This window comes from Spodoptera frugiperda, chromosome 7 (assembly GCF_023101765.2).
Source record: "Spodoptera frugiperda isolate SF20-4 chromosome 7, AGI-APGP_CSIRO_Sfru_2.0, whole genome shotgun sequence".
NCBI lineage: Eukaryota > Metazoa > Arthropoda > Insecta > Lepidoptera > Noctuidae > Spodoptera > Spodoptera frugiperda.
This window is the reverse complement of record NC_064218.1, coordinates 12067700-12088219: the sequence shown is the minus strand read 5'-3', so window position 1 is coordinate 12088219 and position 20520 is coordinate 12067700. Positions and strand designations below refer to the sequence as shown.

General features: G+C 37.6%; 1 protein-coding gene across 1 annotated transcript; it reads right to left on the bottom strand.

Moving 5' to 3' along the window:
• Window positions 1–6344: 6344 nt before the first annotated feature.
• On the bottom strand, window positions 6345–18884 carry LOC118266492 (A disintegrin and metalloproteinase with thrombospondin motifs adt-2-like). The gene is made up of 5 exons (XM_035579966.2): window positions 18717–18884; window positions 12383–12815; window positions 11263–11368; window positions 7268–7405; window positions 6345–6697 (listed from the first exon to the last, which is right to left on the bottom strand). The coding sequence occupies exons 1-5, from the start codon at window positions 18774–18776 to the stop codon at window positions 6652–6654; spliced, it is 783 nt and encodes a 260-aa protein (XP_035435859.2). The 5' UTR covers window positions 18777–18884; the 3' UTR covers window positions 6345–6651.
• Between the last annotated feature and the right edge of the window lie 1636 nt (window positions 18885–20520).

Genomic DNA, 20520 nt, shown 5'->3' with positions numbered 1-20520 from the left:
CTGTGAATTGCATTCTGTTTTGTCGTGTGGGTGAGGTGCCCAAACAAACTGCATAATATAAAGCAGCCGAAGAAAGCTTAAAGGTATCAGACCGCTAATCAATGATTCACCTTACTTACGATCGAGTAATAATCAACTCAGTAAACTTTATTAACAAACATAAAATTAAATCCAAGTTTACATCGTTCGAGTTTCTCTCGTACTCTCTCACTTTCGCTAAAAAGTGTAACTTTCAGTTTCGACTATACTCGGAATACTAATATTGCGTTTTCGAGATCGCTTCGTAAAAGACGTGGGCTGAATTTGTATGTCGATGATAGTAGCTATAGATTTTGAAAACATTGTAGGTAACATAGAAAATGAATTGACTTAATTTGTCTTGTAGTTCGAGTGTTTGCAAGTGTGATTGCTATGCATATGATTTAAGTTCAATTTTGGCACAATATCAACCATTCCAACAAACGGGACTTTTGACAGCTTTTTGAGGAATAAATTTAACGTATTCTTAACCCATTTCTCCCTTTCTTCACCTCCAAGACTCTATCTTCGAAGGACAAAAGGGTGACATCTTGCATACAACAAAGTCCATGAATAGAATTTTTATCCCAGTATCCGCTTGTAAAAGCAAGTCAAATACTGATAAACCATACACAAAGTCATAATATACAGAACTCATCAGAAAGTTACACAGGTCTACATAAATTGAAACAATGCCAAAATGCAGAGCATCTCATGTTCAGTGAAAGTGTTCTTGCAAATGGCTCGTAATAAAGTAATTTTATTGACGGTAAGTAAAAGAAGGTAATAATATAATGGGGTCAAACACCTTGCTATTGTTTCAACCATAATATGCGCCATAGGCCATAATTTTGATATGCTTTTGTTGCGTTTTAATGTAGGTTTTGAGTAGTTTCAGTGTGTTCTGTTTTAGAGTTCTTGTTGTGTTTGGATCTTAGGACCAAATTTTTTAAGGTCTTTAGTTATAAGTGTTTAATACTTCTCTCTCTCTGGTCGGTCCTTCATGTCTGAAGATCGTGGTCATGGTGGGTGATTCTGGCGCGCACGAATTGTCTCCATCGGCTTCTGTCTGATGCTATGCTGACGACGCTATAAAACTTTGTTGCTTTCGTGGTCTTGAGCTGGTCAGACCATCTTGTCGGCGAGCGGCCTCTGGATCTTTTGCCCTCCGTGTTTCCAACAATGACCAATTTCTCGAGGCTGTCGTCTTCGCGTCTCATTATGTGGCCAAAGTAGCTCAGCACACGCTGATAGCACGTTGCCGAGAGACGTTCCTTAATTTTAAGCTGTGAAAGAATTGCCACATTTGTGCGTTTGGCAGTCCACGGAATTCGCAGCATCCGCCTCCAGCACCACATTTCGAATGCATCAATCCTTTGCCTCTCTCTTGCTTTGATGGTCCATGTTTCCACGCCGTACAGGAATATCGGGAAAATCAATGCTCTCACCAGGCGGATTTTGGTTGTGTTGGTGATGCCCCTATTCTTCCACAGCCCATTAAGGCGGGTCATAGCGTCCTTGGCCATAGCTATACGTCTCCTTATTTCCGGCTCGCAACTGCCATCGTTACATATTTGGGAGCCTAAGTAGATGTAATTTTGGACGACGTCTACACCAATGTCATCAATATCAGCTAACTTCTGAGCACGGTCTACTATCATAAGTTTAGTTTTGCTCCTATTGATGGCTAGACCCAGATTCAAGCTCTCTGCCTCCAGTTTCTGCAGAAGTAGTCGCATATCCTCCATGGATGTTGTTATAAGGACAGTATCGTCGGCATACCTAAGGTTACATATGCGCTTCCCTCCTATCGGAAAACCTCCCTCCCAGTTCTCGACTGTTTTGCGGATTATGTACTCTCCATAGATATTGAACAGAACTGGAGAGAGTATGCAACCTTGTCGAACTCCCTTCTTTGTGACGAATACATCAGACCAGTCGGTATCGATTCTTACGAAGGAGCGGTTGTTCACGTAGAGGTTACGAATAAGGCGAACGAGATGTTCGGGCACTCCCATCTCTCTAAGAACCGTCCACAGCTTATCCCATCTCACGCAGTCGAAGGCCTTACTGTAATCTATGAAACATAGCACTACGGGGTTGTTGAACTCTCGGCTCTTCTCTATTATCTGCCGAATATTGAGAACCTGCTCTCTGGTTCCTTTACCCTTAACAAAACCAGCTTGCTCTTCGGGTATTTGGCGGTCAAGGTAATGATGGAGCCGATGGTTTATTATGTTCAAGAGAACTTTGCTGGCGTGCGAAATTAATGCAATGGTTCTGTAGTTGCTACATTCCGTGGTAGAACCCTTTTTATGAAGTGGTATAAAAACCGACTCGGTCCATTCTTCCGGCCATTGCCCAGTGTTCCAAATAGCGTTACAGATGTTGGTCAATATTGCTATGCCTTCATCGCCACAGTATTTAATAAGTTCAGCCGGAACTCCATCCTTGCCAGGAGATTTACCAGCTTTTAGAGTTTTCACCGCTCTTTCTACTTCAGCTGGTAAAATATCTGGTTCCTTTTCCTGTATGTCCCAGGGTAATGGTGTTAAGTCAGCAGAAACGTCATCATAGAGTTGGCTACAGTATTGATTCCAGCGACTAAGTACTTGTTTCACATTTGTAAGTAGTACTCCATTTTCTGCTTTTATTGAACACGTTTTGAAAGCGCACGTTCTGGTGAGATCTTTAACTTTCTGAAAAAGGTCTTTGGTCTGATGCTTTAAAGAGTTCCGTTCCAGTTCCTCACAGAGATTATTAATCTGGTCAGTTTTGTCTCTCCGACATCGGCGTTGTATTTCAGCGCTTAGATCAGAATATCGCTGATGGTCTTCTTCCGAGATCAATCCTTTTTCCCTTAGCATTCTTCTCTCCGTTATAGCGCGCTCGGTGTCTTTTGTAATGAAGTTCTTCATCAAGGTGCTATGAACTGCGTTTTCTTTAGCTGCTTGTATTATGACGTCCTTCATGCCACTCCAAGAGATTACGCCATTTCCAGGGTGATTATCAGTCTTATCCTTGAAGCTCTGTCTAAATCCGCTGTAGTCTACTTTTCGGAGGTCTGGTGTTCTGCTTGGTTTCTTTAATTTTTTGAAACGTATTCTTAGAACAGCAGCAAGGAGCTGGTGATCGCTCCCACAGTCCGCTCCAGGAAAGGTAGTGGCGTTCAGAACAGACGATCGCCAACGAGATTTTATAAGAATATAATCTATCTGGTTCCTGTATCTGTCCCCCGGCGATATCCACGTGTATAGCCTACGGATATGATGTTTAAACCAGGTGTTTGCGATAGTCAGATCTTCTTCACTGCAGAATTGCAGAAAACGATCACCTCTCTCGTTTCTCTCTCCAATACCATATTTTCCAACTACGCGTCTAAGGTGGTCATCATCGACTGTGCTTCCAACTTTTGCATTGAAATCCCCAATTACCAGCGTTATTTCTCTTTGAGGTATGTCTTTCAGTGTCTTTGCTAAATCGTTGTAGAACTGATTTATGTCTTCTTCCGTGGATAGCGATGTGGGGGCGTAGACTTGGACAATGTTTATGAGGCAAGGGGATGCATTAAGTTTAATGGTGATTATCCTGTCATTGACTGGATTATATCCTATGACACATTTGTCTAGGTGTTGTGTCTAATAATTATAACAAGTTAATGTAATCGGTTGTATGGAATGTCATTTTGAAAAATATTTATTAACTAGTTGCTTAAGTTAATGTTACTAGATTCGTAGATACTTGGTCGGAGTTTATAGCTGGCCAGTAAGTAGGGCGTTTCTTGCATTTTTTATGAAATAAAAAAATCAGTACGTTCGTTGATTGCCTATTGCCTTGTTCTGTAAAAATCGTGTAGGTAACTGCACCCATTTAGAATCAAAATCCGTTCAATATTTTGCCCTCTACACTTCTTATGTATTGTAACTTAAGACTGACTGACATAATGATCTTTCAATTTGGCATGCAGGTAGATGTTATGACGTAGGCATCAGCTAAGAAAGGATAGATAAATTCCACTAATAACAACACTTCTTAACGCGAACGAAGCCGCGGGCAGAAGCCAGTTAATCTACAGAACCCATATTTTCTAACAAGTCTCTTACTTAATCAGCAAAATTTTCACCATCAGTGTCATCCCCGTCTCATCTCGTTAGATATGCTTTAAGCCTTATAGCATTATAGTGAAAAGTGGCTTTCTCTAAGTTAATAATGTTATTTTGATATCATACGTCTTTTGTTAAAGTTGGATCATGTAATTGGAGTATAAGTATGTATGGTGATGATCATGTGCTAACTTTCATATTATGTGTGGAAGAGCGTATCAAAATAGGCACGAATCGGCCGGCTCAACTGGAGTAATACCACGGCCTCACAGAAAACCGACGTGAAACCACGTTTACGTTGTATTTCGTGGTGTGATTGAGGTTTCCGGAAGCCCAATTACCCTCAAAAAGCCCAACTTTCCCATCATTCCAATCGTCAATTTCCCAACCGCCCCTAAATTCCTACACCCAACAAGGTCGGCAACGCATTTGTAACGTCTCTGGTGGTTCGGGTATCCATGGGCGGCGGTGATTGCTTACCATCAGGGGCCTTAGTCTGCTATTACAATTGTGTCAGAATGGTCGATCACTGAGCAGTGCGAGAGGGACGGAGCTATTTAGGTTGTATAGCTCCGTCCTCCTCGCACTGCTCAGTGATCGACCATTCTGACACAATTGTAATAGCAGACTAAGGCCCCAGGTGATCCGTCTGCTCGTTATTCCCTAGAGTGTGCGCAGACATAGGTGCTCTCTCTGTTCCCTTACTCTCCGAACCCGATGGAATAATCTTCGAACAAGGCAATCAAACATTTTTACTGACTTCGTCATTTCTTTCTTCTATCCATGAAACATTAAAATAATCTCTTTAGAAAGATTGCTATCTAAGTTTTTTACCCACATAATTATCCGAGTTACGTTGGCAACCCTACCCCGCTCTAGTTTTGGAGCGTGCGTGAGAAACATTACGCTGCGCAATGGCAACATTACTTGCTCGCGTTTAGATAAAAAATAAGTTTACACAAACCTAGGTTATGTTGACTCGTTGCTAATTTTATGTAACTTGCCGGATACTGTGTATTACCGTTGTTGGTTGATAAAAAATGTTATTTTGTGGTTATTAGTTCTTTAGGGCTCGGCCGGTAATTAATATGTTGCTGTCTAAAAAGGCCTTGAACCACTAAAGATAAGCATTTTACCTGCTTAGATTTTGGATTTGATCGTTTTTTTTTGCGCCGTGTTGACCATTTATTTATTTATTGTTTAACCTGTAATTTCTTGTAACGGTGCAAATAAATTGTGTTTCTTTCTTCTTAGCACAGAGTCTGGAATTGTGTCCAATATATGGCAACTGGCTCACCCCCTATTACATGGGACTTATAACACAAATGTGAATAGTAGATGTATATTGTATAGCGGCATAACGTGCGTAATATGCACTTCTTCCTACCTCTTCGGGGATAAAAGCCGTGCCGATACGATGGACAGAATCGAGAGCATTACAAGTAAGTAATTTAATAAACAAAAAGCCGCTAAAATACAGAGAAAGTGCTTCTTAATGTATGCCAATGATATCTTCACTTAGATTCTGTGATCTCATCTCAATTAATGGCGACTAACGGTGAAAATGTACACAGAGAGTGATTGTGTGTTTAGTTAGTTTAATTATGGACCTTATTTGTATTAGGTAAGGTATACGTGAAAAATGCGGCATTTTTAAGCTATAATTATTTGAGGAAACAACCGATTAGTATTAAAATTATTATGTGGCTAGCAATAAAAATGCAGCGACGGAAATTCCGTAAATACGATACTTATAGGTAACTAACGGAATAATAAACGTATACCTATAGGTACAATCTACCCAATAGGTACCTTATTATATTAGTGGGTTAAATGTCTAATTGAGTTAAGCAGTTCAGTAGCTATGGCTCATGGGATAGATGAGCAAGCCCCGTCCTAATATTATTTGACTGCACGGTTGGCGCGGTGGCTGGGCAACTGGCTGCCGCGCAACGGGTAGCGGGTTCGATTCCCGCACCAAATTTCCGCAACTCATTGTGTGATCCACAAATTGTTGTTTCAGGTCTGGGTGTCATGTGCATGGGAAATTGTATGTTTGTAAACGCAATCACGACACAGGAGAAAATCCTAGTGTGGGGAAATGTTTAAAATATATATATTAAATAGTATTTTTTTTCCACGGACTCGAGTCCTAGACCTTGTCATATAATTTGATGATTTGATTTGATGAATTAGATACCACTAAGATAAAAAGCCAACAAATTGTGTTTTAGAAATTTATTTATGTTAAAATCAGTCAAAAATGTTCTGCTTAAATACTATCCTTCTATTTAAAATGACAAAAAAGCCTCAATCGGCAAAAATGACTCATAGCGCCTAAATAGTCTAACGAGCATTGCAATCACTACTCTCTGAGAGTTGCTCACATAATCTTAGTAGGCGCTTTAATCTCATCAGTTTCTTCTATGAACTAAAAAACCATTAGTTCATGGTTTCTCCTTAACGTTGTATTAATATTTAGTTATTATTTAATTAATACTAATTGTTATTAGTCTAGGTTTTATATTAGTTATACTGTGCTTGGGTCCTGCCTTAAACACCATGCCTTTTTGCTCCTGAAACAAATAAAATCAAACAATTTAATAAAACTATGTATAAACAAACCGAGAGATAAACTAATAACACGTGTTGTTGCGAACCTCCATTTATAAGTCGGGTAATATACCTAAAATCTTTTCCTTAGTCTGAAAAATACTATGCTGAAAACCGCATCAAAATCGGTTCAGCTAAACGCGAGATAATCACGTACAAACATATATACCAACTGACTGAGCAATTTACAGGTCATGATTTTATGTTATCGAATATGACAGGAGCAATACATGCTGTAAGATTGTTGACTATTTCTTGTTGCCATACTGATCATTACTTATAATATTTCTTTAGGCGATAACTTTCAATTCGAGACTACTTATTTATTACTGTAATTGAATAACAAAATTCTGTGAGGCCGTGGTATCACTTCGGTCGAGCCGGCCGTTTGCGCCGATGTATGGCTCTCTCACACCTTAACTTCTGGATTATACCAAACCGTCTTACGTAGAGGAGGCCTATTAGTTTGTCAGTGAACTGAAACGAGCTGATGACGATAAGCATAGTTATGGACATATATATAGTATATTTACTTCAAATACTGGTTCAGCTCCCTCTTGTTGCACGATGACCAGGTCTTGGCTGGGTTCTTGGGGTTGTACTTGGCGTCCATGATGTAGCGCTGTCCTCGGCAGTCGTTGTGTGGTGGCCCATCGTGGGATATACCCAGACTGGAATAAATACAAACAAGAATATGTTAAAAGAATGATCTTATTGTCATTCACTGGACTGGTACGGTAATAACTTGGCTGGCCCAGAAATTAAATCTGCGACTGCGTGCTCGGCAGTCACACTTTGCGGATACAATTCCAGAGTATTCCTTTGCAGGTAATTATTTGTCTGACCCAGAAATCAAACCTGCGTCTCCGTGCTCGGCAGTCGCACTTACGACTAAAGTACCTATCATCAAAATATCATCTCATCTTATACGGAAAAAATGGTTCAATTATAGTGCCTAGACCATTAGCACACTAATATACTAATCATCTCCATTACTCAATGACCTAGACTAGATTTTAACAACCTAGGCTCCAAAAGCAGGAACAATCAATAAACATTTTTAGAACATCACTTAAAAATACTAATTACACCCACGGAAACAGTATTCTCACACTTAACCTAATGTAAACAAAGCACATATTCGCAAATTCACACGTGCGAATATTTCACACTTGATATTAGAATTCTTAGAATGCTATTAACATTCTGACTAACGAATTTACTCATCTCTGCCCAATTTCCTTAATCGACTTTGGACTGTATTCTTTTTGTACTAAAGTCGAAGATTAATTGAAAGATGTTTGACATTGGTATAGGTTGATGTGCTGCGCGACCCAGTACAGGTCGATGTCTCCATTTAGCCTAAATAGTAAATATATCTAATATCTTGAGTGACAAGACGACACGGCTTGTGTGTCCTATTATTAGTAACTAGCTGTGCCCGCGACTTCGTCCGCGTGGAATAGTTATTTTAGGCATTATATTTATTATTGCAAACAACTTTCTCAGCTTCATAAATTATAGCTGTTACCCATGGTTAATTTGTGCATTGAAAATTCGTGATAGCACTGGATTATGATTATAAGGAACAATCCACACTCATTTCTATACTATATGTGTTTCCATTATTTTCCGGAAACCTGTGCCTATAGGTTGGGTAACCACCACCCCGGTTTGTGTTTCAGAAATAAAATTCCTAGGGTACTTTTTAGATTGGCTCGCTACATACGCGTTATAGCAGTGATAAGTCCCCTCTTTGAAGAGTGGCTTAAGAGGCGTCACGGCGTCCTCACCTGCCGCCTGACGCAGGTACCCACTTACCGGACACGGAAGTTTCGGTTGGTACCTGTTTCGAATTCGGCGGGAGGAAACACCCGGCCAAACGGCCGAGGATCGCACGGAAGATATGGTGGAGCATAGTGGCGGTGTGCATTGCATGTGCTAAGCATCGCCATGTCCTTAGGGATGTGAATGGCGACGGTAACCTCTCACGTCCGGCTCTAGTTCAGGCCAAGGTGCGGAGCGAGGGGGAAAGGGACGCCGTCTCCCCCTTCTGCGAAGTAGTCATCCTAGCTAAGGAGGAGGCGTAGCGCGTGAGGGAACGATCCACATCACGACCCAGCCGCCGCAGAAGACACTCCGGGCGTCGAGGATCGCGTGACGATCCCCGGCCACCGTAAGCGCAGGTCTGCGGACGGCGAGTAAGAGTAGCTCGTCGCCCGATCAAAACCAGACCCGTGCGTACCGTGCGTCGCGTTCTGTGCGCGCCTCAAAGAGCCAGGCCACTTCAGATGGGACCCAATAGTCTAACAGACAACGTAAAAGATTACCGGGGCCCCGGCTCAACGGGGTGATTTTTACACTCCTTCTCGCTTCACCCAAGGCAGGAGTAGCCAACGGATGATTTTCCCCCCTCAAAAAAAAAAGAAAGAGTACTTTCTAGAACAAATGTTTTCTTTCATACATGGTGACGCAAGGTTATGAAATCCTTAAGGATCATATTTTTATACCCTTGTTTTACTTTTGTTTGTCAAATATTTCAGCCGATATTATTGCACTATACGTAGAATCTGGTTGTACTTTGTTAGACAGCCACAATAAAATTTGGGCGTGTGTTAAACTCTTTTTTGCCATTCTACGCTGTAAACAAACGCTTTCGATGGTCAATGATCAAAAAATGTTTTACTTCGTTAGTAAGACTATAATTTTTTTGAGTATAGTTACACCAGGCTCCGCGTCGTTTGCAAACAATGCCTCTCCTCCTGGCAGCGTCGTGTTTCGCACTTCATGCGGCGCGCGTGAATTTTATATGGGAGTTATTTTAAAATTGTAATATCTTCTAAGATGTTTATTGAAGTTTAGTGATGTCAAAGACAATTTTGTTCACAATTAAATACTCTTAATGAACAACACATTTATTTCGATAAAGATTAATATTTTTTCGTTAATACAACTCTTAACAAATAATGCATTAATTTCGACCCAGTTTGATTACTATAAAAACGATTCTAGTAAGTTAATCCTAAAAGATAGACATATACTGTCGCGGACTTTTTTTAGATCATTTTAAGAGGAATAATTCTTTCATACATATAATTTTCGTATCTTGAACCATTTTCGCAGCGCACGCAACGGAAGCCCTCAAGAATTAATAATTTCCCCCGTTTTGTCCACATTTTCCTTTATTTCTTCGCTCCTAATAGTTATAGCGTGATGTTTTATAGCCTATAACCTTCCTCGATAAATGGACTATCCAACACAAAAAGAATTATTCAAATCGGACCAGCAGTTCCGGAGATTAGCGCGTTCAAACAAACAAACAAACAAACAAACAAACAATCAAACAATCAAACAAACTCTTCAGCTTTATAATATTAGTAAGTATAGATTGATAATAATGCTGTTTTGATTTTTTTATTCGACGCTGTCTACAAATAGAGGGCATTGGCTTGTGGTTGTATCTAAGGCCCAGTTATTTTTTCTGTGAGTTTTCCTTGTAAACATGGGAACATAGTATGCCTTCTTATTCTTAGTGGGTAATGATTTTAGTCCTAGGTAGGTATTTGTGACTGTACTTTATACTGTAGTTATAAGTACTGTAGGATGGGTTTGGCTTCTACCAATCATTTTCATTGTTATACATAGCATAGCACCGGTGGAAACGGCCACAGATATGCTGTTTTTTTACATGGAAAGATGCGTGCTATGGATGGCTTCACTACGATACATCGCACTACACTCGCACAGCTACATAGCATAGTATTAGTAGAAACGGTCACATAGTTTAACAGCTTATTATAGCATAGGTACGAAGCACATCTCTGGTGGAAAAGCGCCTTAATTTCTTTACAATTTGTTCCTATATGTGCACATTAAAATTGCACACAACTGAAAACAGTTTATAACTTATAGCTGTAACTACCGCCCGAGGATTGTGAGGAGCCGACAGTCAGTCGTTTAGCAGGCCTCAATAAACCTTCGAAGACAATAAAATATTTCATCTATTACATAACACATAGGTATATACAGACATTCATATACCTATGTAGGTACAATAACGTCTTTGATTTTAATGAAGCAATCTTTAGAATTACGGTACATGAAATTGTTAGACATGAGTACTGAGTAAGACAATTAGCAATTGGCTATTAACTTCCTAGATTTTAATTACTCATAAAATCTTTTAAGAGATACAAATCTAGGCGATTCATTGCTCAAGTATCTATTGAACTGCTGAGTATTATTTTAAAGTTGGATACTCAGATTAGGAAAGTTATTAACTATAGGTACTATAGAAATATTGTGACACGCTTTTAATGAGGTTTATGATGATAATAATGATGACAAAAGAAATAGGACATAGATAAATAGATTTTAAGAAAAAGTGTTTAGAACTGTTAATTGAATAAATACAAGAAAACTTAAGTCTAAGACATAGAAAAATAGATTTTAAGAAAAAGTGTTTAGAGCTGTTAATTGAATGACTATAAAAAGTTAAGTATGAGATAAATAAAATTAAGGTTTTCACCTGTGTGCTATTTCATGTGTGAGTACGTAGGCGATGTGCTTGGGGTGCCACTCCAGCAGGGTGCAGCTGTTCCTGATGCTGCACATACTCTTCATGTAGCCTCGACCTGGAAGAATTACAATTTATATAATATATGTCATTTACTGCAATTGAAGCCAAAGAACTTTATTCCACCTACAAAATATCTTTATTTTATCTTTCTCTTCCAATCAATTTGAGGTTCGTGTGGCACCTAGATATGAATGAAGTCGGTATTGAACAAGAAACCATTGCCAGACGTAAATTTCTTGGTTAGATCTTTTGTAAGATTCGGTCTAAACGCCTGTTTCACCACCTTCATACTAAGTGCCCCATAAAATTGTGTGATAGATGTGCATACAAATTAAGTTCTTAATCTGATACATAGTGCCTATCCAGACATTGTGAAACGAGTCCTAACTTTAGCGACTGTCGTCTTAGATTGAGATATTTGGATTTGTATGATAAAAATACAATTTCTTTACATCCAATTCCTTCATACAAATTCAGCTCTAACTATTAAAAAATAACGGCTTCCTAACAAAATTAACACTTCACACTCCAATACAATGAACAACTTCGAATGTATCTGATAGTTTGCGAAATATTTGCAGCACTTCCTGACGATGGGACACCATCGACGTTCATTTCCATAATAATTGGCTGTGACTTTTATTGCTAGGATAGAAACAGGTTGTATTGTATACTGTTTATTGCGACTCAAGACGAGGTGTGTGATGCTGAAGAAATGGTGAGATGAGATTTGCTTTACAGTTAGTACTGCAAGGAATTTCACAAGGTGTAATATCAGACTTTAGTGTTTTGTTTACACTCTTGCTGTTGGTGAATTTAATGATTTGAATTGTTTATAGTCTATAAGGTTTCTAATTGTAATTTACATAATATGTTTTGTTGTGGAAGGAAACCCATAAACTCATGTAGGTTTTCTCTCATCATCATCATCATCATAACAGCCAAAAGCCGCTGCTGAACATAGGCCACCGCCAATGGCTTCCAGATCTACCGATCTTAGGTTAATACTCAGTAATTAAGCAAGAAATGCCGCCATCTAAATGTAATTTCTACTGATTACTTTACATACCTGTACTACTCCTAACTTCAGATCCGAACCGATCCAAATAGAACAGATCCAATCCAGTAAACAGCACAGAATAGAACCACTTCTGCTTAGCCAGTTTCTTCTCCCCTTGCCATCTGCAGTAGCTCTTCAGATACTTGGAAACATTCTCATCCATCACCACTTTCTTAGTATTATTCTTTAGTATCTTTACATCTATCAGTTCCATTTTGACTTTCTGCTGTAGATTTGGATGGGAGAATAATTCTTCTACGTCTTTCAATATGTCTATTGCTAGTAGTTTGAACTTCTCTCTTATTTTGTGCTTCGATTCTTTCGACAGTGCTCTGGTCAGTGCTTTGTCTAAATGCATCATCACTGGTATTGTGATGTCCGTCTGCTTCGTGTAGTACTTTATTGATGCCTTGTTCTGCAGTTTTGAGTTTGTTAGTGTGTTCTGGAGACAAAAGAGAAATATTATTGTTATTTAATGTGATATTTTGGGGTAGACTTCTTCATTGGTCAAGTGAATGCTGACGTGATTATGAGAGGTTGCGCGTTCGATTAGACTAAAACCTATTATAAGTTTTCCATCTACAAAATTCTCAGTAGCAGCACTAAATCTAGAATTTAATTTGGTGTAAGGCAATTCTATTGTGCACATTTACGTGGGATTGATTTACGTGAAAGGTTGATGTGTGACATATTAGATTTTGAGAAATAAAAATTGTGCGTATCTTGAGTTGGCAGCTACTTTAGATTCGTCTTGGAAGCTGTTCATAAACAGGGAAAGTAATTAGTAAGCATTTCAATTTCTCCTCAGTGGTATGGAACCTGAATAAGTGTCCGGTTTAAGGCAATATATAGTTTCTCTTTGAAATATTTTATTAGGTGAAATAAATAAATAGGTACATTATGTAAAAATTGTATGTGGTATGACTCTGTTAGATTTTCATGAAATTAATTCTATTTCAGTTTTTTACCGATTTTAAAAAATGTAGTCCTCAATTTGATCTTTATGTACATATGTTTCTGCACAATTATCTTGCGTTTGACTGACCCGATTTTGATCCTGTTTTCAGCAGAGTGTTTTTCAGACCTTGGAGGTTTTAGTTTTATATTACCTGACTTAAAAGAAATTGATGCAGTAAAGAAAATTGAAGGTTTCCTTTTTATATAAAAAGTTTTTGTTATGGTAGATCAGTTCAGCTTTATTACTGGAATGCTATTATGTAAGTGGCAGTTAGTAGGGACTAGTCAGCTAATGTTTCGTCATCTCTGACCACTGTTATGGCCTACCCACGTTTAGAATGGATATGAGATCGGATTGAATTGAGCACAGATTACGATTTGGTTTAATTTAGGTGATTACTATCCAAGTAAATAACTGCTTCTTTGATCCTAATATTTCTATCACTTTTTATGTATTTTTATTCATGAGAACCTGTAATAGGGTAGATGACCAATTTTTATTAATAATTTAAAATTAAATAATATATTTTGTAATTTTATATATAATAATAATCAAAATTATTTTAAAATATAAGACACGTATTTTTTATTTTCTTACGGAAACAAATATTTTCGAAGATATATTGATTTGAAATATCGCGTGACGGCACGTTTTATACGTAGAAATGACGCATTTGCTCCCACTCTTTTAATTAGTTTTATCTAAGTATTGGTATCTTATATGACAAAATAAAAAAATACGTGTCTATACGCGTCCTCCGTCATCATCCCTATTGTCTTTATCCTGCTATTCTTTGCTCATGTGTCTTAATTGTTTTTGATTTTGGTTTTACTTAATTGCTAAATAAATAAACACTAATTCCAGGAATGAAATTCGGTTGTTAGTATTATGTTTTAGTTCTCACGATTAGCACATGATGCCGAAACTAATGCGTCTACCACACGTGCATGCTTGACCGCAGATTTACTTGCGCATGCCAGCTTGTACACTGAACACTGTGCGTGTAGTTGGTAAAACGGTAGCATGCGCAAACTCCAAAGCTTGGCTTGATGGATATTAAACTTGCTTGAAATTCTGGCATGCGCAAGCTATACTTGTACAAACTTGTCTGCGCGTGTGGTTGGTAGTTCAGTGTTCAAGCCGCTCTCAGCTTAGTCGATTGGAGTAACTGTACGCGCACGGTCGTTAAAAATGAATAATAATAATAATTAATTCCACCAATCGCTTGACTCATCTCTTAAATCCTTGAGTTGATGTATATGTGAATGAATTTTTCTATTCAACAGCCATTTTTTTGTCCACTTTGATCGTTTACACTTTGACTTTTGTATTTTCCTTTTTTTTCACAAGCAAATACTTGAAAAATAATAGCAGAAGAAATAGTTCTTCATTGGCAACCATTGTTTCCACGCCGATGATGTCGACAAGAATGTGGCATGCGCGTACTTAACTGTGCCGTGTGGTAGACACATCCGTGTTCAGTCTTTTCATGCGACAAGCATGTGCAATTAAAACTGTGGTCAGGCATGCACGTGTGGTAGGCGCATTACAGATGTCTAAGATTTGACCTTAATCCTATGCTAAAGCAGTCATTGACTGATGTACTATTTTAGTAAAGTAAAAAAACTAGGCTTTACACTAATGCGTCTACCACACGTGCATGCTTGACCGCAGTTTTACTTGCGCATGCTTGTCGCATGAAAAGACTGAACACGGATGTGTCTACCACACGGCACAGTTAAGTACGCGCAAGCCACATTCTTGTCGACATCGTCGGCGTGGAAACAATGTTTCCCAATGAAGAACTATTTCTTCTGCTATTATTTTTCAAGTGTTTGCTTGTGAAAAAAAAGAAAATACAAAAGTCAAAGTGTAAACGATCAAAGTGGACAAAAAAATGGCTGTTGAATAGAAAATTTCATTCACATATACATCTACTCAAGGATTTAAGAGATGATCCAAGCGATTGGCGGAATTATTTATTTATTTTTTAAATTTTTTAAACTGAGAGCGGCTTGAACACTGAACTACCAACCACACGCGCAGACAAGTTTGTACAAGTATAGCTTGCGCATGCCAGAATTTCAAGCAAGTTTAAAAACCATCAAGCCAAGCATTGGAGTTTGCGCATGCTACCGTTTTACCAACTACACGCACAGTGTTCAGTGTACAAGCTGGCATGCGCAAGTAAAACTGCGGTCAAGCATGCACGTGTGGTAGGCGCATAAGTCGCGAATCAGGCAAAGAATTACTGGGCTTTTTTTGGGTTTTCAAAAATTTCTCAGTAGCAGCACGGAGTCTGGAATTGAGCCCAGTATATGGTAAAAGGATCACCCCCTTTTTCATTGGACTTATAACACAAATGGTGAAAAGTGGTCGTACATTGTACTGTGGTATTACGTGCCGTAATGTGCACCTCTTCGGGGATAAAAGGCATGACAATACAATTAGTTTTACGTTTCCATTGTCCTAAATGGCTATTCCGGGAGAAACAATTTAGCACTGATCAATTTCTTGGGAAGACAAATTGAGGTCGCAGACGTGTAAAAAAAACTATGCAACATCTGTTTAGTCATAGACTGTTTAGACTATATTTAATTTTGGTGCCTTAATTTATCTTAACACTAACAAATTCAAGGATACTCATAGGATAGCTGCTAGGATATCACGTCACCTCCTAAAAATATAATCAGTGTTAACGACAAAGTAAGTAAATGGTAATTGATGGCTTCTTGACGTTGATGTACGAATATTTCATGTAAAATTGATTTATGACATTTTATATTCTAATGGATTGCCTTGTGCTGGCAGAGTTCTTCCCGGGTTTCATTTTCCATCTAGCAGTTCCATTCTACAAAAACGTTAACAATTGACCACAATTCAATATGCCTTTTTCTTGCTACTTGTGACGTAATTGGGGACGAGCCTGTTACTAAACACCGGGCACACGACTTAGATAAAATAGTACAGTCAAGTGCAAAACACCTATTCATAAACAAAAGACCGCAATTATTACACTTGTTGTTACGTTTAGTGAACTATTTCTCAGAAACACTGATTTGCAAATGACACGCGTTTTCAGGAACGTGTAGGTAGCTTGTAAAACAAATATTACAGTTAACGAGCCAAGCATTGAACCCGGGACCTTTCAGTGTTACGTAACAAGTCTGAATGGTGTTTATTGATAGTTTTAATTTGCAAGTTTGGAGATCATGGCTAGTTGCAAATAGATTGGTCTAGAGTTATGAATCAGCTGATTTGTTACGTGTAGTTAGTTTAATTTCTCTCGTATCGTTGCGCCTTTTATCCCCGAAGGGGTAGGCAGAGGTGCATATTACGGTACTAATGTCACTGTACCATGTATATCCACTTTTCATCATTTGTGTTATAAGTTCTATGTAAGTTAGGCGAGGCTATTGCTGACAAATTTTCGAAAAACCGAAAATGCCCAGTAATATACTTTGCCTGATTCGAGAACTAGACCCGAAGCAGCCTAATTTTTATGTGGGACATTTGTTAGTGTTATGTTGTTTAGTTAACGTGTGTGTATGAACCAATTCTAGATTTTGAGTTACAAACTATTAATTATTATAAAAAAAGGATCTATTTTTGAAATGCAGTTCTTTATGGGATAAGAGACGAGTAGGATCACGGTTATCCATTCATTATCAGCCAAAATACTTGCACTAAACAATGGCCTTCTCCAAATATTATCAGTGAGGAAGAAATATTTGTCGTTGACTGTACCTACCTTTGTATGCAATTTAAGACATAATTATGTTATAAAATTATCATTATTTATTACCCATAAACCTGCTAAGTTTTCCCTAATATTAATTTCAGTATTTAATTTAGTATTATATTAATTAATAATACCTTTATCTGTTTTGAGACAATAACTATGTTTGGATTTATTTCCTAATTGGAACCTATTTTGGTTTAAATTGTGACCTAATTGAAAACAGGTAAATTAATGTATTTATTATTAAATATAGTATCGATTATTAATATTACTACTAATTGCGCACTTAAATTAAATTTAGGCACTAATACATAGTAATACCTAAGCTAAAATTATATCATAACATGGCGTTATATCTTTAAATTCTTAATGGTATACCTAAACTTTTTGTTTTTTGTAGGGAGAAACTCATTCAATGACTTCTCCCGCCATGGGTGAAGCGAGAGGGAGGGTCACACTCTTGCTGACTAAAAACCACCCCGTTCCTACTCCTGCTTTGATCCGAAATGTGAATGTGTTAGATTGTCTGCAGTTTCAGAAAAGGTTTACATTTTGGAATGACAAAAATGCATTCATGGCCAAAGAGAAATTAATGATTTTAATTTTAAACAAATGGTGTAATGTAACTAGTACCCATTTTAGACCATTTACCTTGTTTAAGAGTCTCATAATAACAAACATTATAAATCAACTTATCACACCCAATCTCTATATAAGAATTTGTGGACCACACAAAAAATTGTCCCGTGCGAAAATCGAACCCGCAGCCCGGTCACCTAGCCGCTGCGCCAATTGCATTTCGCGTATCTACTACTACTACTGTAAATGTGATTAACAATATGTTACAATTTTACACAAAAACGATTCTGTTTTGTTGATAAAATACTTGGGTATACCTAACGTTCCATGTTCGATTTTAGACATTACCTATGAAAACCTTCAGTTTCAGTTTATACACATCAATATCACCTTTTTATTTAAATATAATATACACAAAATAAAGAGTTATCGTATATTTCCTGTAAGTTAAAAAAAATGATCGAAAACTATGTGTATGTGCGCTTATTACACCGGAACTACTCAACCAGATTTGATAATTCCTTTTGACCTAATTACCAGTGATAGAAATAGGTTTAGCCTAAACTTTGAAGCAGAACAGAGAAAAGAATCGGAGACTTCCTTAGTGCTATATTTTTTCGCGGACAACACAAAAATAATATGTTGTTAGGAATAAGTTCGTGTTGTTTACCTAAAGTTTGCGAATAGACATAACATAACACGGTTGTGCAACTATCAACTTTTCTGAACTAGTTTATATAAAAAACTAAAACGGTAAAAGAAAAATAAAACGCAGTGAATATTGTTGTAACAAATATAGGTATATTTATAGTATTTTTAAACACGATTTAAGCAGATTCCGGGAAAAATATAGTCCTGAGGAAGTCTAGTTCTTTTCTCTGTTGTCTACCTATTCCTATCGCTGCTGATTACTGTAAGGATCTCTTTAATAAAGAAAAAAAAATAAGAAAAAATCTATATTTCCACCAGAAACATAACTACATACTTACCTAATCTAATAGCACCTAGCCAAAACTGATATGGGACACTAGTTTATAAAAAAATAAATAAACACACACACTCACCAATTTGCAAGAACTCCCATCCAAGATAGCGAACACAATAAGAAACACATAACACTTCATTTCGACGGTGACGTAGTAACCACTGAATATTGTGACCGTATGTCCAGAATGCCTAAGCTGAACTAAGCTTTGCAACAAGTCCTAACCATTAACATGCGTATGGCAGACAATACAGAAGGCTCAGTATATGAGGAGGGAAAATATAATTATAAAATTGTTTTGCTATAACGTTTTTTTACGGTAAATGAGCAGATGGGTCACCTGATGGTAAGCAATCGCCGCCTATGAACACCCGAAACACCAGAGGCGTTACAAGTGCGTTGCCGGCCTTTTTGCGTAGCCGGTTGTTGGAGAATCGGGGATCGGGAAGATTGAGAAGGGGTAATGGGGCCTTCGGTAACCTCAATTATGCACGCAAGCGTTGTTTCACGTTAGTTTTCTGTGAGGTCGTGGTATCACTCCGGTCGTGCCGTCCCATTCGTGCTGAAGCATGGCTCTCCCACATTTGAATATTCTAACAGAAATATTCCTATGTATTAAAATTTTGTCTGTGCTATCTCTTCTTTTCATCCAACCGCAGCCAGATACATTGTGGATATCGTTTCACCTAGCTAGAGGGTACCGTATATTATTCCTTTTGCCTAATATAATTCACATAATTTGTACCAAAAAATTATACCTTTTAATATTATTATTTTCATTTTGTATTCGGCGGAATTAGTACTACTAGGAATGAAATTTGTATCTACAGTGTGTTATTGAACTCAGTATTCATCATAATATAGGAGCCATAGGCTATTAAGGCGATTGCTTCTTTGATACTGAACTGGTGTAGCAATATTATGTGCCTACGTGCTTTATTTTACGTATTATCAAAATGGGTGTTTGTGTAATGTTAAAAATGTTGTTTTATATAAATTAAATATGCGAGCGGAAAAAGCGATGTAGCGAGAGGAAAAAGGTATTAAAATAGAAGTATGATACATCAAATGAGGATATTTTTTGTAGTGATTGTAATGTAAAGTCAGGTAGGTATATAACTAAAATACAACACCTCTATATTATACTCTCTCTCACAACTCTATATTATTATTTTACATCCTTAAAACTTTGATTATTTTTTCTAACTGATACCTTGCGACATTTTGTAAAGATCGTTTAAAATTAGACTTCTGTGTGTTTCTATACATTGTAAAATTCATGTCGGCCATATAACAGTATAATGTATTATTACTAAGTAAATTATCGGCCGTTACATGAAACTAACAATTAAAGTCTTACAATATTACAAAGGACATGATTACATTATAGCGAAGTAAAAACTGATTGTGGTAGTACCAATTTTATATAAATATATAAAAAAATCAAACCATCAGTTGTTTTGGTCCATTGGTTGCTTAATGAAATTGTCCAGCAGATTGTGTTGTATTCTATTCTCAGTACAGACAATTAAGGTGCTTGTGAATCTTGATTTCAAAATTATCAGTAAAAGTATTGATTTACAATACAATTTTGTGCTGTTGATAATTGAATAATTAATAAAAAAATCATTGCTACGTAACCCAATTACTCGTTAATTCGAACTTATTGGCTTCAAACTCTCGATAATCTAAGAAAGATCTTAGAATTTGCAGAGTTAAGTACCTACCTGAATTCTGGAGGTATTCCACATTGGGCATCTGTTTAAATGATACCCAAGCTAATGGCACCGGCGATGTTCCACTTACGGCACCCATAGGTATTTTTGCCATACCTCTGGGTGCCGTAAGTAGAACATCGCCGGGGCCATTTAAACATGTGCCCA